This window comes from Magallana gigas, chromosome 7 (genome assembly GCF_963853765.1).
Source record: "Magallana gigas chromosome 7, xbMagGiga1.1, whole genome shotgun sequence".
NCBI lineage: Eukaryota > Metazoa > Mollusca > Bivalvia > Ostreida > Ostreidae > Magallana > Magallana gigas.
In genome coordinates, this window is record NC_088859.1 from 48,364,949 (window position 1) to 48,392,388 (window position 27,440).

The following is a 27,440-nucleotide window of genomic DNA, read 5'->3' on the forward strand; positions in this document are numbered from 1 at the left end:
AATCAAGTATCAAGTTCATATGGTTTGACGGTTAACCATGAGTAGACACCGCCTTCATCAAACCTGAGATGACGGTCACGTCTACTACTACCCAAATTCCACATAAGCTCTTAGCTTGATTCCCGCCTCACTTTATCTCCGTATTAAGCTACATACAGAAAGTGGGATGGGGCAACTCATTTAAAATTCAAATTTCTACGTGTATTATGTAAATTAAAGTTCGTGTTTAGAACAGAGAACACTGAAGTGGGGTGCCCCCCCCCCCCCCCCCCGATCAGGCTACGTGCCTGAAAAGATTACCCCTTTCGAGTTAACTTTGCGTGTTGTTTACAGGTTATTTTGGAAGATTATCATTATCATTTATTTATTTATTATAGTGACATGTGTTACATCTTTTACAACTGAGTAGTATACAATTACATATGTCAAACACCCGGTCCATTGGACCTATAAGTCACTGTAAACACTAAGTAATAATTTTTAATTCATGCGCGAGAATTTACTTTGTCTTAATTTAAATGCAGAATGTATAAAATTAGCAGTTTGTCTCTGAAAATTGCAAACGAGATTTTGAAATAGATTGTCTTGAGATAAATATGAATCATTCGAAAAATTAACACTTTTATAAAGTTCACTCCTGAGATTGTTATATAGAGCATATTTTAGAAGAAAATGGAATTCGTCCTCTATTTCGTCCAAGATACAGAATTTACAAGATTAGCAATTTATCTATTTAGCCTGGATAAATGCATTTTTTATTATTTTGATTTTCCCGCGAAGCAAGTTCCTGCTCTTTAGCAAAGGAGGGTGAGGACTAATCGCCGGAATGGCGACGGAATAGACGTAGTGACATGTATAAAAAGGTCGATAACTTGTGTTAGGTATAAGCTATCACCATTCGGTTTTCAGTTTTTTGATCTGTGGATAGAGGGCTATCGAAATATGTAAAAATTTATTTGATAGGTACATGTTTGATACATAAAACCTTGACCGGAATGAGCTATGATCGCAAAAATTAGCTGCCGGAATGACGAAGTCGACTTCATAAAACACCTAATATCTCCAAAAGTTTTTAATATTTTTTCATTCGGAAACGAGTTTTTTAATCACAACGACCAGGCCTATAAAATGTAAAAAAATTAAATCGATATCTTTAGATTTAGTATGCAAAACCTTGACCGGAATGGAAATTTTTCGTTAAAAAAGAATGCTGAAATCGTGCAGTCATCTCTAAATAATCACCTGTATCATAAAAACCATTGATTATATTTCCATTCGGTCAAGATTTTTTTCATCCTTGGGTATACACCTTTCAGACAATATATAGTTTTATATATCAAACTGGATTTAAATGCTCAAAACCTTGACCGGAATGAAAATTTTTCACTCAAAATTTACATATTTTATTAGATGCACTCAGGTATCGCTCAGGTAAAGAAGCCGTACTACAAGAAGGTGTGAACAACACAAGTAATAAAAACATAGGGAGTTTATTAAAACAACAAATTTCAATAGAACAACAAATTTAATCACGACAATGGTCAATACATAGCCAATCTGTACAATCATTATTTACATCTGCACATTTTGAATGTTTCCAAACATTACAAAGCTTTTTCCCTAATTTACAGCCTACCATTTCATCCACCCAATCTGGAAATCCACAAGAACAACAGCAATGAATTGTTAAAACTTGTGTTTTAAAACTGTAATGTCAGGAGTTTGTGATGAATTTTGCGGAAATTGCGTAAATAAATCATTTTCTAAACATTCTACAAGATGGCTCCAAATAATTTCTGATTTAAAAGAGGTTTTAGTTTGAAATGAATTATCGGGATTAAAACAAAAATCTACAAGGTTAGCAATTGCAAATAATCCACAATCAAAGCCATTTTCTTGTTGTTGAGAATCTAAAATCTTAATAGGAATAGAAGTCTTATTACGCCAATAAATAAGAGAGAGTTGAATTTCAAGAGATGGAGTGTTTACTGTTTGGTTCTTGCTCTTGCTAAGACTATCTAAAATACAAATTTCGTTATTGTTATTTTGAAAAGATGTTACCCAATGACTTCTACCCGTATGATGTATCTGAACTGAAGGTGGTTGAGTATGTTCAAATTTTTTATCGCATTTCCATGATTTAGTTTGTTCGTCAAATAGTGGTGCAAGATTTGTGCAAGATTTGTTAACTGTAACCCATGTATATGTTCAAACTGCTTTTTGATTATATCTAATGAATAATTCACAATATCGGAACACAGCCACCCTGTTGGATCTAAAATATTTTTCTTGTGCGAAACATTAAGCCCAGAAACCCATTTTTCGTCTTGAATAACCTTATCGGAACACTCTACATTCTAATTTGAATATTTTTAACGGGAATGTCGTCGCAAACATCATCTTGTTCTAACGCGGCGGCGTCGGAATCCGGAGCTGGTATAACTTCCTTGTCGCAATCATTCGGTCGCGGTTTTTTCCTACCGGATTTTTTATCGTTATCGTTACGTTTCAAACTACTCTTTGACAATAAAACTAAATTATAAATTTCGTCTTTTGTCAACTTCTTTGCACTTTTAACACTAGTTTAAATGTTTTTCACTTGTTTGACGTCGCGAGCGTTCATCACCCCGATGTATTCACCACTTTGAACTCTTTTAGCGGCATTTAATTTATCGAATATCTGTGATGGCGACATACCGATTTCGGAATCCTTTTTAATTATCCTTCAATTTTATATATCACAGCTTCCATGGACAAGCTTCTATGTATTTAGCTCTTGTACATTTTTACTCCCTTTGATGTAAACAATTAAAATCATCATCCGATCCTAATTATCACGGCTTACACGGACAAGCAGTTTTTACATATAATTATATATTTAGTTTCGATACATTCTAAATCACTTTTATGTAAACAATTAAATCATCATCACGGCTTACATGGACAAGCAGCTTTTAATTCAAATTTAGCTTTGGTACTGTTCTACGTACTGTGATAAAAGCATCGTTGATATTTATTTTTAATAAATAATATAATAACTTTTTTAATAAAAGAATAAATAACCAATAACAATTTCTTTATCTTAATTTCGAGTATAAATTGTTTCTTTTTAAAATGATGTTTAAAAAAGCAGATGTAAGATTATCTACGTATACGAGTTCATTAAGTACATATATGTTTTTATTACATGTGTTGTTCACACCTTCCTGTAGTACGGCTTCTTTACCTGAGCGCATTAATAAAATTTGTAAATTTTGAGTGAAAAATTTTCATTCCGGTCAAGGTTTTGAGCATTTAAATCTAGTTTGATATATTAAACTATATATTATCTGAAAGGTGTATACCCAAGGATGAAAAAAATCTTGACCGAATGGAAATATAATCAATGGTTTTTATGATACAGGTGATTATTTAGAGATGACTGCACGATTACAGCATTCTTTTTTAACGAAAAATTTCCATTCCGGTCAAGGTTTTGCATACTAAATCTAAAGATATCGATTTAATTTTTTTACATTTTATAGGCCTGGTCGTTGTAATTAAAAAAATCGTTTCCGAATGAAAAAATATTAAAAACTTTTGGAGATATTAGGTGTTTTAAGAAGTCGACTTCGTCATTCCGGCAGCTAATTTTTGCGATCATAGCTCATTCCGGTCAAGGTTTTATGTATCAAACATGTACCTATCAAATAAATTTTTACATATTTCGATAGCCCTCTATCCACAGATCAAAAAACTGAAAACCGAATGGTGATAGCTCATACCTAACACAAGTTATCGACCTTTTTATACATGTCACTACGTCTATTCCGTCGCCATTCCGGCGAATAGACCTGCCCGCAAAGGAGGAAGAAAAGTTTTTATACTTCCGTTACTATGATTCCGACAGAGGTGCTTGTTTGTACACATTTCTCAGCACACACACATGTCGGCAGGACAAGAACCAATTTGCAGATTATTTGCAGTTATCAGCATAAATGATGGGCCGGACAGGAAGCACAGAATACGTGAAGAACAGACAGAATCTCACAAGAAGTGCAAATTCGTATCACATCCTGGATATCGAGATAGACAGCAATATCAACGCGTGTTCCAACAATATTTGTGATGTATCTCATAAAGAAATTCCCCTCTACAAATATACAGACATTCCAGATTTTCTCCAGGGAAATCCTTACGTTATTCACGGTTACAGGGTTATGCTTCCGTTTAGTCTGTGTTTGAAAAGGTAAAGATTTAGATGTGTTTATTTAGAATTTTTACAAATACGAAATAAGATAATGACAAGATTTGGCTTGGCTAGAAAACATTTAGAGGAAGAGGTGTTTATCCACTAATGCCTTTGCCTTCAGGCGTTCCTTCAAAACTATTTCTGAAATCCGGTTGGGATACCGTCAATCAGCTTCACTTTTAACTTTCAAGCTGCAGGTCTGTATACGTGGTATAGCTCCCATCCAGACTGAAAAAATTCTGGTGGACAACCTGGAAGCAACATTTGTACATGCCAAAAAGTTGTAATTTATGGTGCACAAAAACTTACGCTAGTTTTGGACTGATTAATCTTTTTTCCAAACATTTCCTTTGTAATTTAATATTCAATTCCCCCCAAAAATAATCTGAGATATTACTACATATAGTGTCACTTCACTTGCCTCTGATATTCACATGCCCTGTAAAGTGAAGTAGTATTCTATAGTTTGTTTACATGTCAAAATGGCCACTTCAATCTGCACATGAATTTAACATATCCATTTTCTGAGGTCGATTAGCCCGTTTAAGAAAAATTCTGAGTAAGTATTTAGTTATGACTTCATCAGTAAATTGTTAGAAATTACATGGTACATGTACAAACAATTTCCACAGAATTTGTGTAGAAATAAGGTTAATCGGTCCAAAACTAGCGCAAGTCATTGTGCGCAGTATTTTTAAGGCATCTCTGTATACCAATAAAAAATTTAATATGATTGCTTACAAATATATTAAAAAAACTTTTAAATTTTTATTTCAGTATATTTGTGTGGAGCAATGAAAGTATTAACATCTGGTCTCACTTGTTGGGCTTCCTGATATTTCTACTTCTGATGGTTTATGATAATTTGATCATTTTACCTAGAACTGGCAGTTCTTTTTCTGATTATTTTGTGGTATCACTTGGATTACTTTGCTACCAGGTATGTAAAATTAAATCTCAATTTAATTTTTCATTACTCTCATTGTTCTATTTGCACACTTTTTACACGAAGAATTTTTTCAAACAGATAATTTTTTGATTGTATATATACATTACAATATCATAATTTAATGTAAATTGTATTTGTAGGTGTGCATGTTGTGTTCTGTTGGTTTCCATATGTTTTGCTGTCACTCTGAGCGTGCCAGTCGTCGATGGTTAGCTGTGGATCTGACCGGGATTTCTCTCGGAGTCATAGGCTGTTACTTGCCAGCTGTTCATTATGCATTTTATTGTTTGTCAGTAAGTCTATAATTCCTGTAATGCAATAACATTAAATTCTGTTAAAGAGAGAAGGATAGCATTTTTGTTTTGCCCAAAATAAATGTATTGATTTTCCCTTTCTATTTCATGATCCAACAAGAGCAATGGGAATGTAAATACTGAAACATTCCATATCTCATGAGCAAGGGGCCTTTCAGATATTGCAGAACATTTTCACCGTTACATATTTAGTCATAGATAATGCTACAAAATTGTTTTCTATAGTCATTGAGTGTGAAAACTCTTTATTTTAGCTTCCATAATCTAACCTTTGTTTTTAGCTGCTAAGAAAACCTTCATTGAAATTTCTCTATATTAGTGAGAGAAAATAGATTGTATATGAAATACAGTAAAACACGCTTATAACGAAGTCCCAGGGACGGGCAATTAAACTTTGTTATAAGCTTAATTCGTTATATCCGTCAAGTTTACAACATGAAATAGAGTCTTGGGGAATGAAATTCACTTCGCTGTAACCGTCAATTCATTATAAGCGTGTTCGCTATAACCGTGTTTTACTGTAATAAACTTTATTAATTAATATATTGCTGACTCCTCACATTTTGTTGTTTCAGGTTTGGAGAGACGTGTATTTTTTTATCATCACAATACTCACAGTCAGTACAATTGTGATACAGCTCCACCGAAAGTTCTTCTCTCATGGCTGGTTCAGATACAGAATACTGATCTATGTGTTCCTAGCAGGCTATGGCGTTTTACCAACCATTCACTGGGTTTACCTTAATGGAGGACCGCAGGCGGAAATAGTACAGGTAGGCTGGCTGCATGCTCTGCAATGTGAATAAGTAGTGAAAAACTGCAAATGCAAACCCTTAATAGGTGTTGATACCTAAGAAAGTTGCCAAGATACCAAGGTAGCAGACTTTGAATCTACATGTATATGTGTTATGCAATTTCATAAGATACTGATTTGGTGATAATCATATCTTTTAAAACATCAATATAGTTTTACATTCTATTCCTTTACTAGAAAATCCAAAAGGAACTGCATTTCCTGCTAGTTTAGACTTCTGATCTTGGTCAGAAGTGTCTAAAATTTTAGTACCGTATATAAAATACTGTTAATTCCTTATATTATGCGAGTACTAAATTCCGCGATCCCGGTGTTTTGTATCAAATCGCGAGAATAAAAAATCGCGAAAGCGGAACTTTTTTTCTTATTTCTCATAGTTCTCAACTCTCAAAGAATAATGGCGAGATTTAAAAATCCGCGATGGTTGCTCCTCGCGATTTTACGAGGACATTAATTCCTCGCGTTTAATTAGGAATCTACAGTATACATGTTTCAAATGATGATCTTTATTTTCATAAATGGTTTACTCCCTTTTTAATTTAAAGTAAATGTATAAGATTTTCTAGTGTTTTACCAGCAGATTTTAATCATGACTGAATTGCCTGGTTCATGTTCTATGATTGTTCTTTTCATTCTCTCACAGAAGTTTTGTGTTTCACCGTAGCCTGGCTTTCCAATACTCTGCCTACATTTTATATGCATTGGGTCTTTTATACTATAATGTATACATATTGTATCACCACTGTCCACAATGTATAAAAAGCAGTATTTCATTAAGATCTTGTTTTGATCTTTTCAGCTTTTCATTCCAAAAGTAATGACCATATATTGTGCAGGAGTTTTAGCCTTGGTGTTTTATTTAAGCAAATTTCCAGAGAGATTTCTACCTGGTAAGAATGTGAATTGTCAACCAATACAGATTACTATTGAACTCAATGCTTGTAGATTGCTGTATTGTGAATTGAGATATTATTCTTTTCAGGTTCATTTGATTACATTGGTTCTAGTCATCAGTGGTGGCACATCATTGTGGTGGCAGCATTCATTTACTGGCATTTTGCGGGTCAAGAAATCTTACTCTATCGACAAAGTCACCAGTGTCACATCTAATTGTTTTGTTACCAAGATACTTTGTTAATGAATGTAATAATAATAAATTATTTTAAAAATTCAAGATGCTTTGTAGAGCGTATTTCAGCCTAATGTTTTCCAGAAATTGCACATGTTAAAAAATGTCTTATGTGTTATTTATTGGGAATTTTTTTTTATCAGCGAATACATGTACACTGTATAAGAACTGCAAATAGTCGTGAAATCCTGTGGTGGGTTGTTGTTGTTGTAAAGCTTTCCATTACAATTCACAAGGTGGACCATATACATGTATATCCATCTAATGGATCAACTTAACTGCTAAGTTTAAAAAGATTGACATGAATTCACAAAAGTTTATTTGGTCGCCATATTAATATTGATCACTCCTCAACTGCTACTGGGGTATATGTACCAATGGAGGAAGTTACGATCGGTTGCATTCTGATCAGGCACTCAGGGTGCAAGGACTTCTAAAGTACAGTACTGATCAGACCCAACCTAACAGAAAGTAAACCCCAACTAAACCCTGGGTTTACTAGAGTGGACCCAGAGTAAATCCAGAGTGGACACAGAGAGTAAACCCGGTCAGAAGTATACCCCTGAAAGCAGATGCTAACTGTGTATTAGAAATATACAAGAGGCAGGTATTACAGACAGCGGGATGGTAAGATAGAAGACAGGTCTGCTTCACACTTCAATGCATAAATTTGACCTCAATAGCAATTTCCAAGTAAACCTCGAGTGGACCCAAATTTTCAAAAAGTAAACCCAGAGTAAACCCAAAAAGTAAACCCAGGGTTTAGTTGGGGTTCACTTTGGTGTTAGGTTGGGTCTGATCAGTACTGTATGGACTACACATTTTATGTTTATATTTGAAAAAAATAAAATCAAATAAAAACTACAATCATTAAAAAGGAATTATTCCTTGAAAGAGTGCAAGGTAACTGCACATTATCTTACACACATACTGCTGTATAACTTAGTGTGCACATTGAACATGTGTCTTTCATACAGAGTGCACAACATCTCCAACAAAACACTCCATTTTCTGAAGTCCGTGCTGTCGTTGCATGATCTACTGTGGTTTGAGCATGTGTGACTACATTCCAGCATTATCTTTGACTCTCAAAATTTGAGGGCCTGGATTTTACTCTGTTTTGTTTTGATTTTTAGTTGATATTCCTTACCAATGCATTGGTTAATCATTTTTTACAAACATGTTTTTACAATTTTTTCTGTCCAATGCAACTTGTTAGGGTGAATAAAATACCTGAATGCGGTGAAGCATAAATAATACCTTACAAAGTAGGTGTGTAGGGATGTGCGTAACAATAAAAATCATAAACCAATATGGCAGTAGTCCGAAAAAAAGGGAAATAATGCATATTTATGAATTCATGTCAGCTTTAATGTTTCAGTTGATGGATTAACATTACAAATGAGAAAACGGAACTTCCCTCTGAATCTTTAAAACAATACCCATAAACAAATTTGAGTTTAACAGAATTTATTATGTAATACAATATGACCGAATGTGATACGAAACACACTAGTCAGGTTTTCTGCTCTAATCACAAACAGCAGAAATTGCAAACACTTTGTGAGTTATGAACTGTCTACATTATTTCTCAGCTGGTTTGGAGTCGTCCATCAGAAACTGTTCCTCTCTCTTGAACTGTAGGTTCAGATTTTCCCATCTCTGGCTAATTTCCTTGGGAGGAAAGAATTCCCATTCATTGTTGAATCGGTTTCCAAGTTGCCACTTAGGGTACCTGTCGAAACCATAGGAATATCCAGGGAACCACCTGATTCCATAGAACCTACCCTCCGATACAGGTGACTTCTCGTCATTGTTGGAGGCATCCGGGAAGTAGTAACACAACATTTCCCGCGACATGTGCTGCATGGGAGGTAGGCTGTTGATGGCCTTCATCTGTAAGACACAATACACTGTACACAACATGGACAAAAGGCTACAGCTGGATATAGTAAGTTATGTACACATTTAATGTCATGTAAACTTTTGCATGTGGGAGCTATCAAAGAAAAATCCACTCATTTTATTTTACTATTCTGAGCAGCACACGAATACAATCAATTAAGTGCACAAAAACAATTTACCTTGAGATCATTTTCAAAAATGATCAAGTCCATTTCCTCAACCATGTCTTCCCCACTCTGTGACTGTGTAGATGAAACAGAAATGAAAGTGCATAATTATGTGTAAAATAAAGACGAGGCCCAAGGAGCCACATTGCTTACCATTACATAATGATCACATAAAAATTAATATCTGTCAAAATTGAAACATACAAGTACACCTACAATATTCTGAATCAACTTTATCTACGATAAAATGTCATAAAAGCATAGGATAATTATCTTAACAAGCAAGAAAAACAATGATGTTGCTAATTATTGGCTTTAACCTTACTGTATATAAGTATATACAACAATGTTATGTGTTAATCATAGTCATTATTTCAATATTAATAAATAAAGGTTTTAAAAGTCAAAGTTATAACTTTTAAGTTCATTAACAACAACCCCCCCCCCCCCCCCCCAACTGAACCAACCTCAATTTTTTATGTTTGACAGTGATGGCCTTAGTTTCCAGGTCTTATTTTGATGACAATACATTTCTGCAGTTATGCTTGCATATGAGTTATGATAATTAAACATATTCTAAAATTCAATCGAAGAATTTTGTTACTTTTAATATACAGTATAACAAGGTTACAGCTTAAACTTTTTATGAGTTTATTCTTATGATGAGTGAGTTAAATTTCATTTAGTCTTATGATAGTTTTATAAACTTATTACATGTAGTGATAACAAATCAAGTTTTGGATGAATTAAAATGTTCCTCCATGACCTTTTCCTCTGTGTTCTGTCTACTTACAATTTTCCTTTTCTCCTCCTCCAATGTAACCTTCTTATTGTCGGGGTCATTGGGGTAAGGAATAGTGGCCGAAGTGTACTGCAACATTTACACATACAAAAAATTTAATTGAATTACAATTAAGAAAACTTTACTCTACAGCTTTTGATGTCATTCATATTGAAACACATTTATAAAATTTTTTATTATACTTTCATGTTAAATACTGAAATCTGATTGGTTTAGACGCAGTTGATAATCCGTTCTATTACCCTCAGCATTAACAACATACTTGGCAACGTGTAACACAACAAATTGTTACATGCGCATAAATTATGTGCGTACGGTTCGCCGTAGAATTCACGTCATTTGTATGTAAAAGCAGTTAAATTTTCTCTTATAATAAGACATTCAGTATAATAAAATAAATAGTGCCTGTTTTGGAGGATAACAGTTGAAATTGACACCCCTCGAAAACCTACAACCTTCTTATTGTCGGGGTCATTTGGGTAAGGAATAGTGGCCGAAGTGTACTCGAAAACCATTGTCAACCTCCGCTTCGCGTCGGTTGACAATGGTTTTCTCCGGGTGTCAATTTCAACTGTTACCCTCCCAAACAGGCAGTATTTATATAAAGTTGAACTCAAGATAATAAATAGCAGTGGATTGACTCACAAATTTCTCTAGTTTATCAACAAAGGCTTTGTCGGGTATCCTGCTTTTGTAATAATCAAAATCCACAGTTGGCTTGGTGTCAGGTTTGTTTGTTAAGCTATACAAAGAGAAACATAAAATACACAAACTGAAATGATGATCAAACAAAACAAAAGGTCTCAATATTTGGAAAGTCTTTCAATCAAATTTACGATAAAACTTAAATAATCAGGATAAAAACCAGGCATTACTACTGTATATAGTTGTTTTTAACTTTATGAATGGCCATATTGAAAATTAGGTAATTTAACTGAGGCTTGTTCAGCAGAGTGGGTTCTCACGAGCACTTACCAAAATCCCCTGTACCTACAATACAAATATTTTGAAGAGAGCTCGCAAGCATTTGCTCTGCTGAACAGGCCCCAATATTCCCTTTCAGACTGTATCAATGATCTTGACCTTTACCAGTCATCATAACCTTGACTTGATAAACAAGACCTAGGACCCAAAACATAGTTAATTATTCAAAAGGACGACAGAGTTTTAAATTGATAGAATTGTGGACATTCTGTTAACATGTCGCAGTACTTCTAGGCATTTGGCCAGTACCGGTAATTGAGTAACTAAAGGCGAGCTGGATCAAATCCTCTCGGGAGAACTTGTCATTATCCCTTTCCACCAAAATAAAAAGGGGTATTTGCTCATGCAAGGAGATAACCCCTATTTGTTGATAGCTCATCCAGTGGGACTTTTAGTTTAACCCTGTCTATAGTCTGTCTCAAGATATTTGTGGCAGTGCAGCACATTTGGACGATTTTTAATAAAAATACACATACATGTGAAAGAAGTGCAATTGAATAGTTGAAACTCAGAAAGGGATAATTTCCAAGATAATTTCATTGACAAATTATTATCTTTCACTCATAAAAATTTACAGGAACGGAAACAGATTCCTTAGGGAGATTTATAATGGGGAATGTTTACATCTTTTCTCCATTCAGAATACACTCGGAATACATCGCGCAAATTTTCAATGTTATCATCTGGGCTTGCTGCAATACAAAATCCCCGAAGACATCACATTTTTTAGCATTGTATTGGAACCTGATAAGCGAACAGGGGCGTTTCGACTGAGAAATCTTGGAATTTTTTTTATACTTTTGAATGAACGTCGTTTGAACCCTGAGATATTTATAAATATCAATCAATTAAGCAAAATGTGAATCCAGGATATCTTGTGACAGAGAATAACCCTTTGGGGCTTTTAATATGGGGCTGAATCTTTATCTGGTTTTCTTTGGTGCTAAACAGATACATATCTTGATTACATAAACAAACAGATAAAACATTCAAATGGGCATCATATGATATTCATATATGTATACAATGACAAAGGCATAGTTAAATGCTATGTCATAAATAAATTGCCCCTGTACCGACAAAATTTACAGTCCGAATTATCTCTACATGCACGAAAAATACATTGTCAAAAATTTGTCTCAATTTCTTGCATTTTCTGATCTACTATAAATATAAGACCCATTGATTCTGTGATCAAATTGTCGTAACAGAAGGAGAATAGTTGATATTTTGTAGATGTCAATGTAAAAATTGTCAAGCCTTACGCTCCAGATAATCCTTGGTTTAACACTGCTAACTCTTTCGCTTTAGGTGCTACTTCTGCTGGAAAATTTTTCATAAATTCTGTCATATTAACACTGGATTTGGATATCCTGGAGCAACGGAGGACTGCAAAGAACCTCATTTTTGAGAGTTCTCCGGTGTTCGTCCACTTCTAAGGTGAGGACGTCAAAGTCTCTGAAACGTTTGGTGCTAAGTTAGCTTGTACTTCGGTTTTACATGGGAAAAACTTTAAGAGGGCTGGATGGTTGTGATGCTACATCGATCTCCTTGAAAAGAAGAGCTGTGTAAAGGAATATAGTCTATATCAAAAAAGTTTATAGCAGAAATCTAAAATTGTATATGAAAAAATTGGGATAAACCCTTAAGTTGACCACCCAATACCCTTAATCAAGAGTATGGTTCATTTCTCTATTTTAGCAAACTGAACAGAAATATCATTTATTTCCCTTTATGAATAGAAATAAAGTATTGCAAACCCATAGGACAGGCCTATTATAACTTTTGAAGTGCGAAGTTTATATGGTATAATTGTTATATAATGCAACCTACATGTTAGCAATGTACAGTACACGTAGCTAGCTTTGAAATAAACTGACCGTATTAGCTAACGGCAAAGTACTGTTTTACACGGAAGTATGGTGTTCCGATGGGGCCACTTCGACCTTCGCACTTCCGCCTTTAGGTCGAGGTGCGAGAGTGCAAAGTTGCGAAGGCGAAAGAGCGAATGTGCGAAGGCGATGAAGCGAAAGTGCGAAGATGCAACGGCGAAGATGTGAAGATGCGACGGCGAAGTTGCGAAGGCGAAGAAGCGATACTACTATCGCACCTTCGCCATCGCAACTTCGCACTCTCGCCTTCGCATCTTCGCGCTTTCGCCTTCGCCTTTTTATAATTGTGGAGCTCTCTATTTTAACTGTATAAAAGGACATCTATGGTGTTCCGATGGGGCCACTTCGACCTTCGCACTTTCGCCTTTAGGTCGAGGTGCGAGAGTGCAAAGTTGCGATGCGATAGTGCGAAGGTGCGACGGCGAAGGAGCGAAAGTGCGAAGTTACGAAGGCGAAGAGGCGATACTACTATCGCACCTTCGCCATCGCAACTTCGCACTCTCGCCTTCGCATCTTCGCGCTTTCGCCTTCGCCTTTTTATAATTGTGGAGCTCTCTATCGTTTAAAGACAATTTTAGCTGTATAAAAGGCCATCTGGGGCAGACGATGAACTGTTTAGAATTTATTTTCAACAGCCTGCACAGATCCATAACTGTTTCTAGAGGGGGGGGGGGTGGTTCGATGGATAATTATATTTGTCGGGGGGGGGGGGGGGGGGGGGGGTCCCGAGACATATTTTGTAGATTTTATTATATATAATTAATAAAATTCAAATTTCCGAGAGGCTGGGATCCGGATCCTCTCTCCCACGTTTACTGCATGTGTGAAGTTATAAATATTGAATTTTCCGGGGGGCGGACCCCTCTCCCCTTCTAGATCCATACATGAGCAAGGAGTGTCGCATAATGAAATTAGAATGTTACTGTGTTTGATCCACGGTAAACAGACAGCTGGTAAGTGACAGGAGTCTGGAAGTGCATATGTATACATTATGGCGGACATTACATTTTATATGGAGTATATAATGATTAGACATAGCCAGCACTGGTAAACATATATGTCACATATACACAAACATTCATAGTAAACACAATGGCCTAGCACATGCGTACCAATTATATCATGGATTAATCGGAAAACCTTGGCGAGTATGGTGCCTGCATCAAATTCTGTGTAATCGACCGAGACTTTCTGAATGTTATCAAAAAAAGGCGAAGGCGAAAGTGCGAAGTTGCGATGGCGAGAGTGCGAAGTTTCGAAGGCGAAGGAGCGATAGTAGTATCGCTTCTTCGCCTTCGCAACTTCGCACTTTCGCCTTCGCATCTTCGCGCTTCGCCGTTGCATCTTAGCACTTTCGATCCTTCGTCGTCGCACCTTCGCTCTTTCGCATTCGCAACTTTGCACTCTCGCACCTCGACCTAAAGGTCGAAGTGGCCCCATCGGAACACCATACCATAGTCAATGGATATCAATGAACTTCTCTTAGCAAATTAAAAGAAAGGGTGTCAATATTTGAAAGCTTGTTTTGCCGTATGAGCATATAACTAGATATATAGAAACAGAAGCTCTAAATCTGCGCATAGATTTAGCGCAGATTAGATTAGACGGGGTTCTCCCTTTTTTGGGGGCAAGTTCTTGTCTGTCTCGATCTTGCTTTAAGTTTCGAGCCTTTAATTAGCGATTGAATTAAGGAATTAGAAATCATTTTTAAATAGTATTATTGGGTGATGTTTTGAAAGGGGCGTGGTCAAATCAAACGAAGCCCGAAAGGCTTGATAATATATTTGATCAAGCTCCAGCAGAAATTATCACCTCATAATATTCAAAGAATGATTCCTTATTCTTTATATTTTGGGGATTTTCAGCACAATACGAATAAATGTTATTATATAGTTATTTTCATTTCTTTGAAATATTCAAACCCTGCTTGCGCAAAAAAAAAAACCCATTTGAATTTATTGGACTATATAATACAAAAGCGATTCGTTTTTATTACATAAAAAGACACTGAAAAATGTAAACATTGATCAATATTGTACTGCAGCAGTACAATATGAAAAAAAAAAATTAAAAAATTGATAACGGTGTTTGTATTTGAAAATCGCGTTCTTCCACTTTAACATGTTTAATGTCATCAAAACGTGCCTTTCCACCTTAAAAGGAAACCATGATATAACATATTGGCTTATGATAATTTGAATACCACATTTACCCCCGACATTTGGGAAGTTTGGTATGCAAAATGACCCGAATATGTAAACGTAACAGTTAACATTTGTTCACCAAATCAAGCGGTGAATATACATTGATTTTAACGAGACTACAACGAGAAGAAAGACGAGAAAGATTAATGATGTGCAGATGAAATCTTAAATACTTTCACTGTTAATTTTTTACCTGTTGTGCAATTCTGCAGGGATTGCCTCAGGTTTTGTTGAAGAGTTTTCTTACATCATGTCATCAGAAAAAAACCCAGCTATGGATTCCGATGTGGAATCAAAAGTTGCCCAAAACAGACGTAGTCAGTGGGTGAAGCTGAACGTTGGTGGGACTGTGTTTTTGACGACAAGGACGACACTTTGCAGGGATCCCAAGTCGTTTCTATACAGACTAATACAAGACGAGCCAGATCTGAACTCAGACAAGGTATATTTAATTATTTTGATAATTTTGTTTATCTACATGATAAAATATCCTGTTTTGTGATTAACATCATTTATATACACATTTCATTTTTTAAATCCAGATGATTGTTCTTTATTTATGAACGAATTTAATAATTTCTTAAATGATTGAGTATATGTTGTGATCATCTCGCATTTTTCCCAAGGAAACTGATGCAAAATTTGAATAATTTAAATATAATATTTAAATATTAATAACCCTTGCCCTGTATTTGGGTACATCTATCATTTCTCACATTTTTTTCAATGGAAATAGGGGACTCTTACATATGCTAAAATTTTAAACAATATAAAGTGGTTATAAAATGATCAAATCAATTTAGTGTCCATATTTACATGAATTTGAAAATTTTATAAAGAGGTATAGCACAATTGGTATACAATTTCGCCTAAAATTTGCTTTTTCAAACATCAGACACTTAAATTAATTTGGGTTTAACATGATCTTCTTACTGAAAATTAGACATATATATTTCAATGAATTACTTTTCTAATGCTATAATGTATATAGCTAGTAGCAGGTCTGTAGCTCGCAGATTTTTGTGCGCGGTAAATTTCAGTTTTTAACTATTGGAGGCGCTGTAGCTCCCAGGTGGTCCGTCCAAAGTTTTTGAGAATGCGGGACGGTTCGCCCCGAAAGACCTTTCGCTCCGAGACGTTTCGCCCCGAGATGTTTCGCGCCTATTAATTATGTGGTAATTATGCAGTAAACTAATTAACACCATTAACTTCTAGCTGGACATTGAGGGCCTCCAAATTAGTGATAAAAAAGGGAAAGCTGATTAGACATTTGATTATGATTGCTTATGATAAACATGATTATATATGCACGCAGATAATGATTTGGTACATTATATAAATTCAGATTTTTTCAAAGACAATTTAAAAAGAAGGATTTTTAATGCAGTCAATTTTAATATTTTGTAAAAATATTTATCTTAAAACATCGCATTATATATATCGTTCTAAAAAATATATATGATTATTGCGATGTATTTCATATTAATATTTACTCATTATATTTACTTAAATTAAAACACTGTGTATAAATTTAAAAAAAATGATTTCCGATGATTTATTTATATAACCTGGATAAAACGACACTAAAAATAGGCAAAATTAACAATATTTTTTTTTTTAATTTTCATTGTTTTCAAGTTGTATATTGTATATATCGTTATAAATTTTTATATGATGAATTACGATGTATTTCATCATGTCGCATATGTATATGTAACCGCTAGTTCTCATAATTAACACCCGTCTCATAATTAATTTCTCCTCTTTAGCTTGTCATGGAGCACCTCCAATTTAATTTTCACACCTTTATAAGGAGACCGATTCAGAACTTAATAACGATTGCTAAATAAACATAATTATAAATCTTCACGTGGATAATCGTTTTATACAATATTGAAGTTATCAGTGAATGTGCCACAATAAACATGATCATATGTTTTCAATAAAGTCAATATTAATGACACGCATATATATCTATTTATAAATATTTATCTAAATATTATTATTTTTAAAACATCCCAATATATATAATAATAATATATAATAAATGATATAGGTGCGAAACGTCTCAGCGCGAAAGGTCTTTAGGAGCGAAACGTCTCAGCGCGAAACGTCTATAGGAGCGAAACGTCCCGTTACCAGTTTTTGAGACCGGGAGCAACAGACCTGCAGCTACATGTAGCCACATACATTAAAAAGACATTCTATAAAAGTGTTACATGAGTGGCCTAGTAGAAGCATGCGCTGGTCTTTTTTATCTAGCTGTCACTGGTTCATTTCCACCAAGTAGTAACTATTTTCTTTCTTATGATTAGAGAAAATAATAGAGGAATTAATTGGAAAAGGCGATATAGCTCTTTTAGGGCTAATGTGGGGCAGCAAATTTAAATAGGTTTGGTGTAGTTGGTCACAGTGGATACAAATTCGACCAGAAGTATTTAGCAAATTTGTTAATTTGCATGCCTATCAGGGGAGTAGAGAAAACAAAGCCTTATTAGGAAATTTGAAAAAAAATCTTCTTGGCCACACCAATATAATTTCTTGTTTGTTGGACCCTGTACACTCGTATTTAAATAATACAAATAATATTATTAATTTCTTGCATTCAGGAAATTCTGCACTGTTTTCTGTTCTTCTTCGGCTCTTTTTTCACATTTTAAATAGTTTTAATTTATAAATCAGAAACAAGTAGAAAAAATATAACTGTCCGCACAAAATTTATTTGTGTACTGCCTATAAATTTTGGCTACAAAAATAATAACTTTATAATTATTTAATCACTTGCCCGCTCGTACCTTTTTTCACTGGATTTCCGACGTACAAGAAGTTATGTTGGTGTGGCCTTGCTTAATCTCATTTTGACATGTTGAAAATTCAAAATAATGAATATGAGGGTGGAGTTTAATTCTACTCAGAAACCTTAAAACGATTGTATAAGTGAAGAATGTTGTTTACACATTCTCATTTGCCCTTTTGTTTTGTTTTTCTTTTATTAGGTAATCGTAACATATTGATACATAACATTGTGTATTTACAATGAAAATTATTAATGGAAATTTATTCTTCCCTTTACATGCAGATGCATGTTATTTTTTATACTATAGATGGAAAGGTTGGCAGATTGATATTTGTAAGCTTGCTAAAGAATTTTTCTGATCATTTAATTACTGTACAACTGATGAATTGACATGTATTATCAAAGTAAAAATGTCATTTTCCGTAATGTCTAATCTTTCTTCAAAATCTACCCTAACTATTAAAACAAAATCTTGGCAAAATTTCTTGGTATAAGTATCATGACCCCACTTTGTAAACTGTATATTACAAATTGTTAATGAAGGCATTGATATCTACTAAAATTTGAAGTATTTTGTACAATATTTAAAAACCTAAATTTTATTTAATGTTCAAAACTCAAAACAGCATTCAATGATTCAGATTCTGGTGATTCTTGTTATTGTGTATAGGATCAGCTGGAAAAGCAATCAAAACTTACTTAAAGTCTAAGTGCTTAAAAAGACTTAATGGGTATTGATTCATAAACATAGAGATAAATATTTCAGATCAAAACAGATGAGTTAATAAAAAGAAATCCTATCAGACATTGTATTGCTTTTCCTATATGAGTCTGACAGCCTCATCTGTTGTGAATTTTTAGGTTTTATGGTTCAATTGTGATTACTGAAAGATGAAAAAAAGATTAAGAATGATATTTTTAATGTGTTTTGTTTTAATTGATAGGATGAGAATGGTGCTTATCTTATTGACCGGGATCCTACATATTTTGGACCTGTCCTGAATTACCTCAGACATGGGAAATTGGTACTAAACAAGGACTTAGCTGAGGAAGGTTGGTTTTCTCTGATAGTTACCTGGGTTGATGCATCTGATTTAATTTTGGCACAGTTATTTAGTTATTTCATTGTGTAAGTATAATAGGTTTTTGTCCCTGATATCCAAGACAGCAGCTGGAGTGAAAATTTTCATAATCCATCTGTGTAATGTTTTGTTGTTGTTCCAGCAGTTCTTCCCTGTTCCAGGGGAGAATTATGTGATAGTATTGAATGGTATTATAGTTACTTTCCAAAAGGCTCCAATTTATTTACTCTTGACATAACGGTGTTTGCAGAGTACAAACACCTAGGATTTCAATAGACCTGCTTCACCCTGGTTCTATTCTTGATGTTCTATTCCAGGTTGATTGATGATATACACAATAGGGCGATCCTAGGCTCCTATGACTAGCAGTCTTAACTTTTGCATCAAATAATTTCTGTTTTATTTTGAAATAGCAGTTATCTTATTTTAACCAATAATATTTTGATGAAAGATACGCATAATATTCTAGTAGTAGACAAGAAATAAATATTGATTTATATCTTTTCTTCCAAAGATAATCCATGAACTTCATGTTACATGTACATTGTATTTGAAGTAAAATGGTAGTAACCTTTTTACACTGATATATTTTTAGATGAAATAAGATAAATACCAGGTACATATTTTTGTATTCTTTTAGACTGAATATTGTTGATTGATGCATCAATTTTCTCTAGTCTAATTTCTGAAGACTAAAAATAGAAAAATATCAAAATTCTTGAAACATATATTGAATATGAGGGGAAAAAAACTTGGCCCATTTATTGTGTACTACTACAGAAAACAATTACATGTATAGTCTAAGAGAATGATACAGACACACTCTAGATAAACCTGTACAAAATCCCAATGGGTAGTGGTTATATTATTGATTTCTTTTATATGCTTCTTATTATCAAAAGAAAATATGAATGACCAATTTCAAATTGTCTGTAGACAAAACAAAAGATTTTTTAATTTAGTTCTTTCAGTTGGTTTGAAAATTCACAAAGCTATGTTCCAACATGGGTTTAAATCTATAAAACTTATTGCATCTTGCAGTTTGAAAATCAGGTTGGGGGGGGGGGGGGGTTGTAGGCTTTCTGATCTCTCCATCTCTCTTGTTTTTTCTCTCTCTGGTTTTAACGTTCACCCTCTGGTCATTGGACTTCCTTTGTGGGGTGAAGTGAATTTTTTTTTATTTTTGCAAACATCTCTTTTAAATCAATCTTTAACAGCTCGTCTATGTTCTAAATTCTATATTTCATATTTTTAAAAATTGCTTTGAATATCAGTTTACAAGTTGGTATTATGGGTGATAGACAAGATTGCATTGCACAAGACATAATTTTACATTTTTGCAAAATAACTTGTGACTTACAACCAAATTGTACATTTCTTTTAAAATAATCCTGAATTCAGTAAATCTATTAATATATGAAACCATTCATTTGCGAGCTACCATAATTTAATCTCTATAAGTATTGATTACATTAGTATTTCTTGAAACATTGATTAGATTACAGAAAAAGCAATCTAAAGTCCAAGTTATTTTGCAAAAATGTCACCCTAGTGTATGAAAGCAAAATGGATGATGCAAAAGAAATCAGTCTCTGTATCAATTTAAGATTGTTCATGCAAAATAAGCAGTAATGAAAAATTGATTACATGATATGGAGAAAATTTCAGGTTAAAGCTTAATTTATATATATGCATTATAACAGTATAAAAGACCTTCAGATACAGGCCAATTACGCTCAAGTTGTGATATGTATTAAAAATTCATGTATTAATATTTGCTCTGCATAAAACTGAAACAATTAGACCATTGGATTCTTTCGCTAGATTTCCCAGAAGGAATGAATGGGATGTCAATAGATATATGTAAGCTCTGTGTCTGAGCCTTTCCCTCCCTGTGGCTATGACTGTATGGATATAGGACTGGAATGGAGACAGACCTCTGTCCCATCAACAAACTCCACTGGGACCATGGATAAAACAGGATGCTTTCCCTGGTTAAAACCAAGTCGGCCTCATGGTTTTTGTGTCTGGTTGTGATCATTGCCTACCTATTTTATGAGTTTTTCTTAAGCAGTGTTTAGAGTTGGATACACAGTTTGCATTGATTTTGGTTCAGGTAGATACCTAGGAACAACTTTATTATGGCAAAATTACGAGTTTATCGACTGCACTGGCACTTGGCTCTATCTAGCAAGTTTTTGTCTTGGCTGTAAAATTGATCTATGACTTCCTTTGTTTATCGGCTGTACATTGAGCTGTTTCCAGTTTGTCCACCCACTGCTTTGAAGTGGTTTCAACCTTTAATATGATATTAAAGTGGATCAGTTTGATGCAGTAGCCACTATTGATCGGTATTGAAGTTCCTCAGCTTGTTTGGTTAATTAGTGATCACTTAATGCATATCCATTCACTAAGGCCCAAATACTTGTCCTGCCTGCTGGCCAGACGTAAATCATGCACAGTAAGATAAATCTCAGTCTGCATTATTCGACAAAAATTGATTAGAAATTGATTTCTGGTTGGTATGACTGTTGCCTCAGCTTCATGGCTCCTGAACAATTTGTCACCCGTGAGATCGGGATCACAATGGTTTCTGTTGAAATGTTTTCACATCAGAAGAGGAATGCTTCATCCCTGGATATGTGTGTGTTTTTTGAAGCCTTGGAGAATACTTCAATTTTATCTAATTTGTTTTGCCAGGCTTGGTGATTTTCTGATTTGTTGCCCTCTCACAATCACACATTTATGCCACATTTATATTATTGGTCTAAAAGATTTAAACACTGAGTAAGGAGCACGGAATTTACTTCAACACCTTTTGGGAAAGAGTTATGATAAACCAAGCAAAACTTAATGTATCTAAGACCAATTTTTCTGTTTGTAATATAAATGTATTGGATTTTTCCTCTTTGAGAATTGATAAGTTAATAAAAGCTCTCCTGAAAGATTGACTAGAAATCAATGAGAAGAGAACAGGAATAAGCAGCTTGGTTCTAAAAGAACTGATAAAAAGTTTCTCTTCATTTAAATGTGTATCGGTAAGATGTGCAGCATAAATGTGAAGGCACTAATGTGAGAGATTTGAAACTCATCTCTGTTTCCAATTTCAGGACACGATAAATGCAGTCTTCAGTTTACATGTCAGACATTCAGATTATCAAGTAACAAATGACTCTGAGAGCTGCTCTAGCTCTCCTCTTAGTATAAGTGGCCATGTGTATGATGATGTGGTGAATTACAGTAATTTGTCTTAAATTTCAGGTGTGCTAGAGGAAGCTGAGTTTTACAATATCACAGAATTAATAAAGCTGGTCAAAGAGAAAATCAAAGAGAGAGATGCCAAACAAAATCAGGTGACAAAGATATTAGAGATGTATAAATATCAGGTTTCAAAATTATGACAGGGAACTTGTGCAAATTATGTAATAGTAAAGGATGATTCTTGAGCAACCGTAGTTATGTTTTAACATAAGTTTATGATGTATTAATTGTTGTATAGTGTATGAATAAGGAAGAGTCTGTATTACAGGGGAGATTAAGGATGTTAGGCATTATAGAGAAAAATAATGAATATTGCTGCTCAATAGTGCTCATATTGGAAATGAAAGGAAGGGTTTGTTTTATAGGGAAGATGAGAGACGGTGTGTATTGTAGGGAAGATAAGGGATAGTGTGTATTATAGGGAAGATAAGGGATAGTGTGTATTGTAGGGAAGATATGGGATAGTGTGTATTGTAGGGAAGATATAAGATAGTGTGTATTGTAGGGAAAATGAAGAATGATGTGTATTGTAAGCAAGATGAAGGATGGTGTGTATTGTATGGAAGATAAGGGATGATGTGTATTGTAAGGAAGATAAAGGATGAAGTGTAATGTAGGGAAGATATGGGATGGTGTGTATTGTAAGGAAGATAAAGGATGAAGTGTATTGTATGGAAGATAAAGGATGAAGTATATTTTATGGAAGATAAAGGATGAAGTGTATTTTATGGAAGATAATGGATGAAGTGTATTGTTTGGAGGATAAAGGATGAAGTGTTTTGTACGGAAGATAAAGGATGGTGTGTATTGTAGGGAAGATAAGGGATAGTGTGTATTGTAGGGAAGATATGGGATGGTGTGTATTGTAGGGAAGATGAAGAATGATGTGTATTGTAAGGAAGATGAAGGATGGTGTGTATTGTAGGGAAGATAAGGGATGATGTGTATTGTAAGGAAGATGAAGAATGATGTGTATTGTAAGGAAGATAAAGGATGAAGTGTATTGTATGGAAGATATGAGATGGTGTGTATTGTAGGGAAGATATGGGATGGTGTGTATTGTATGGAAGATAAAGGATGAAGTGTATTGTATGGAAGATAAAGGATGAAGTATATTTTATGGAAGATAAAGGATGAAGTGTATTTTAGGGAAGATAATGGATGATGTGTATTGTAAGGAAGATAAAGGATGAAGTGTATTGTACGGAAGATAAAGGATGGTGTGTATTGTAGTGATGATAAGGGAGGATGTGTATAGTATTGAAGATACAGGATGAAGTGTATTTTAGGGAAAATAATGGCTGGTGTGTATTGTAAGAAAGATAAGGGATGGAGTTTATTATAGGGAAGAAAAGGGATGGTGTGTATTGTATGGAAGATATGGAATTGTATGTATTGTAGGGAAGATAAGGAATGGAGTTTGTTATAGGGAAGATGAGAGATGGTGTGTAATTTAGGGAAGATAAGGGATAGTGTGTGGGTTTGTAGTGTAGGGAAGATCGGGAAGAGGGTGTTTTTTAAGGAAGATTTGGGATTGTATTTAAAATAGGGAAGAGGATGGTAGTGTGTTTAATGAGGAAAATGAGGGATTTTATTTGTGTAGGGAAGATTAGGGATGTATTAGGGATGTTGTGTATTATAGGAAAGATGAAGGATGGTGTGAATGGTAGGGAAGGGGTGGGATGGTGTGTTTTATAGGGAAGATTAAAAATGGTGTGGTTAATTGGAAATAGAAGGGAGGGTGTGTTTTCTAGAGTAAAGAAGGAACTGTGTGTTTTATATTGAAGATAAAAAGGACAGTGTTTATTGTATGAAAAATAAGGGATGTTGCTGCATACATATGGAAGATAAATAGTAGATAAGAACCTGAAAAATGTTTTGAGAAGTTGTTTTTTGTTCTTTTTCAGTCCAGTACCAAAAGTGTGTACCGTGTGTTACAATGCTCAGAAGAGGAACTTACACAAATTGTTTCGGCGATGTCAGATGGCTGGAAGTTTGAACAGGTAAACAATGCATAAGTTTAGCTATGTGGTTCACAGGTACGCTGAACTGTTTTTGCCATGGTTTAAAGACATACAGTTAAAAACAGTTTGGTATTAAAATTCACAAGAATAATTGTCAATTCCCATTTGTTCCTCAAAGACGTCATTAGAGAGTACACTCATGTTCTCACAAGAACATTGGCATTACAAATTAACCTGTCTTCTGACAGTAATTTCTGGTTTTATTTCTTTTAATTTCTTTAGCTGGTGAACATAGGGTCCCAGTATAACTACGGGAGTGAAGATCATGCTGAATTCCTTTGTGTTGTATCTAAAGAATGTCCCAATATTGTCAATGGGCAGGAATCAGAACCATCTGAGAAAGCCAAGGTCAGTCATTTCATTCATTTATTTGTTTCATCATTTATTTGTTGAACTGCATTAAGAATCTCATCAGTAAGACCATTATTCAGGAATTGATGTATCCTCCTGTGATTGCAATCAAATCTGGAAAATGATGCTCGCAAACATTAATGAAATCATAGAATTCTTGATCTGTAACATTGTTTAGATGTGTTGTTTTTTTTGTATTGTAGGTGTTGCAACAGAAGGGTTCTCGGATGTGAGATTAGACAGAGCTTTTCTTACCTGAAGCCATCTCATCACACCGACCAACTCATACAACAGACTCATCACGTGGGGGCACCTGTCCCCTAACCCAAAACCCCACTCAGACATCCACCTTTTGGTGCATTATTTGACTGAAATCTACATGTAAACAGGAATGACTTTCATTAGTTAATCTAACTTTCTGAGTTGGTTTTAAAAACACAACTAGTAATGCAGAAGAATCATCCATTTTGTTGATGTTTTGATATTAGTTGGATCCCTATTGTTGGTAATGTTGAAGAAACTTTGGATTTGGTAAACACTTTTAAGCCCAGAACAGTTGAAAGTGCTTGATTCTTATTCTCCCTCTAACATCTCCTGTTGGTTATGATAAAACTCAGTCACCTCAGCATCTAGCATTAGACATGATTAAAGGCTCCTCAGTTGTCTGTCAAAGATGTACACTATTCATATTAGTATGCTGCAATATTTGTTCATATGTGTGACCAAAAACCCTCGAAAAGAATGTGCTAGGCATTTGTGTGCTTTTATAACTTTGTTTCCAAGGTTTGTAGACATATAATTATTTTTTATGATACTGTATTTTTTCATCTCTTGGTCTTTTATATATAACTTTGATAAAATGCCTTTCATTTATTATTGCCATATTTTACTTGATAATTGGTGGCTTTCTATAATGATAAACATTTTATTATTTCGCACAAAAGAAAGTTTATTTTTAATATTGCGTGGTTTTACATCACATCACTGTAAGATTTCCAATCTTGAAAGAGTTCATTTTTATGATGTGTGATTTGTTGTGTCGCCAATATCTATGCCAGCGTTCATCTGTTAGTATTTACTGGGTAGATTACACCGATTCCTATATTCAGTGTACTAGAAGTATGGTCTGTAGATAGATTGACCAATCGGCAGTGATGACTAGTTTCTTTGAAGATTTTGGTGGTGTTTATGACCTAGAAGTTGTGCACCAGTATCTGTGGGTATTTTGTTTCCGAATTCTCCAACTGTTCCTGGTTTAAGAACCTTACTTCTTAATGTAGTGTCCTGCCTTGTTCATTCACAGATGGACAAATGTTAGTGTAGCCAGTGCCCTGCCTCACTTATTCACTGATGGACAAGAGTTAGTGTAGCCAACACTTGGTACACTTTTAGATCTACCTCTGAATTTAAGATTATGGATTGATTTTTAAGTTATTTGGATGATGATGTTTCTGAAGTAGATTTTAGAGAGGCAACAAGATGTTTCTCAAGTTTTATAGTTTTTAATTGACACAGAAATTGTGAAGGCATAAATTACAAAACCTTGCATCTTACACCAAATCATTGTGGATGTGTGTTTTTCGTGCATTGTGCTACATGCTCTGCTGTTGTGTGTGCCTTTTTAGAGGACATTGAGTCAATGTCATTTCCTAAATAACTCCATGGTATATGTGTTTTTATCAGCATGTAGTCTCACCTTCTTTGTAACCCCCTGCCCCCGTTATTTATACTGTAGTCTCACTTTCCTTGTAATCCCTGCCCCCCGTTATTTGTACCTAGCAGCCCTACAATCATGCCTTCCTGGGTCCAGCTTTAACTTCACCTCACTAATTTCTTGAGGAAGCATTCGTTCAACCAGTCTGTGGTCTAATATTCTAACATTTTGTGTAAATTATTTCATATATTTATAAGTATTATAGAAGGTTGTATACTTATATTTTTAATCAATTACTTATTTAATAGCATGCAAGAGCATATACATATATAGGATTTGGGAACTATGCAAATCCCAGACATTGTGTTGAGATTTAAAATGTATGTGTATCCTATTTAAAGCTTTTGCTGTCTTGTTAGGATGATGGATATATTTGAGTCATCTTGGTCTGTCTAATGTCTGTCGCCCCCCTCTCTCTCACACCGATATGAGCCACCCTGTTGTCCAGTGTCTCCCTATATAAACTTGAGTGGATGGTAGTCATTAGGCCGATAGAAACCAGGCTTCCCGTACAAGTAGAGTGCTTAGCTGTACACTTGTTGCATAATTCAAGATACTGAACAACAAATGCTGAAAATTCGATAACATTTTGAGATGTATAAAAACAAAGGTTAGCAGAGTAATTAAACTGATAGTGTTCTAAATTGTGAAATAGAAGTAGTGATTTGATTGGCAGCACATTTTTACCTATTGTGATCTGTGTATGTCTGCATAGAAATGACCTTGTATTTTTATTGTATCTAAGTAGCACATTGTAATACATGAATACTTGACCATTTGTACTGACATTTTGATTAAATTATGAATGTACTATTTATTG

The 27,440-nt window shown here is 34.5% G+C and overlaps 3 protein-coding genes across 3 annotated transcripts; 2 read left to right on the forward strand and 1 right to left on the reverse strand.

Moving 5' to 3' along the window:
• The first annotated feature begins 3,847 nt into the window (after positions 1-3,847).
• LOC105331729 (progestin and adipoQ receptor family member 3) lies at positions 3,848-7,482 on the forward strand. The gene is made up of 6 exons (XM_011434053.4): positions 3,848-4,228; positions 5,009-5,171; positions 5,321-5,473; positions 6,070-6,267; positions 7,108-7,198; positions 7,291-7,482. Exons 1-6 carry the CDS (start codon positions 3,978-3,980, stop codon positions 7,416-7,418), a joined length of 984 nt encoding a protein of 327 aa, XP_011432355.3. The 5' UTR covers positions 3,848-3,977; the 3' UTR covers positions 7,419-7,482.
• Positions 7,483-8,890: 1,408 nt separating this feature from the next.
• On the reverse strand, positions 8,891-12,768 carry LOC105331743 (uncharacterized). Its single transcript, XM_034455299.2, has 5 exons — positions 12,561-12,768; positions 10,957-11,053; positions 10,303-10,380; positions 9,522-9,584; positions 8,891-9,333 (listed from the first exon to the last, which is right to left on the reverse strand). The coding sequence occupies exons 1-5, from the start codon at positions 12,698-12,700 to the stop codon at positions 9,022-9,024; spliced, it is 690 nt and encodes a 229-aa protein (XP_034311190.1). The 5' UTR covers positions 12,701-12,768; the 3' UTR covers positions 8,891-9,021.
• Positions 12,769-15,491: 2,723 nt separating this feature from the next.
• On the forward strand, positions 15,492-27,431 carry LOC105331762 (BTB/POZ domain-containing protein KCTD5). The gene is made up of 6 exons (XM_011434089.4): positions 15,492-15,833; positions 19,133-19,241; positions 22,532-22,623; positions 24,439-24,534; positions 24,778-24,903; positions 25,110-27,431. The coding sequence occupies exons 1-6, from the start codon at positions 15,642-15,644 to the stop codon at positions 25,137-25,139; spliced, it is 645 nt and encodes a 214-aa protein (XP_011432391.1). The 5' UTR covers positions 15,492-15,641; the 3' UTR covers positions 25,140-27,431.
• Positions 27,432-27,440: the final 9 nt, after the last annotated feature.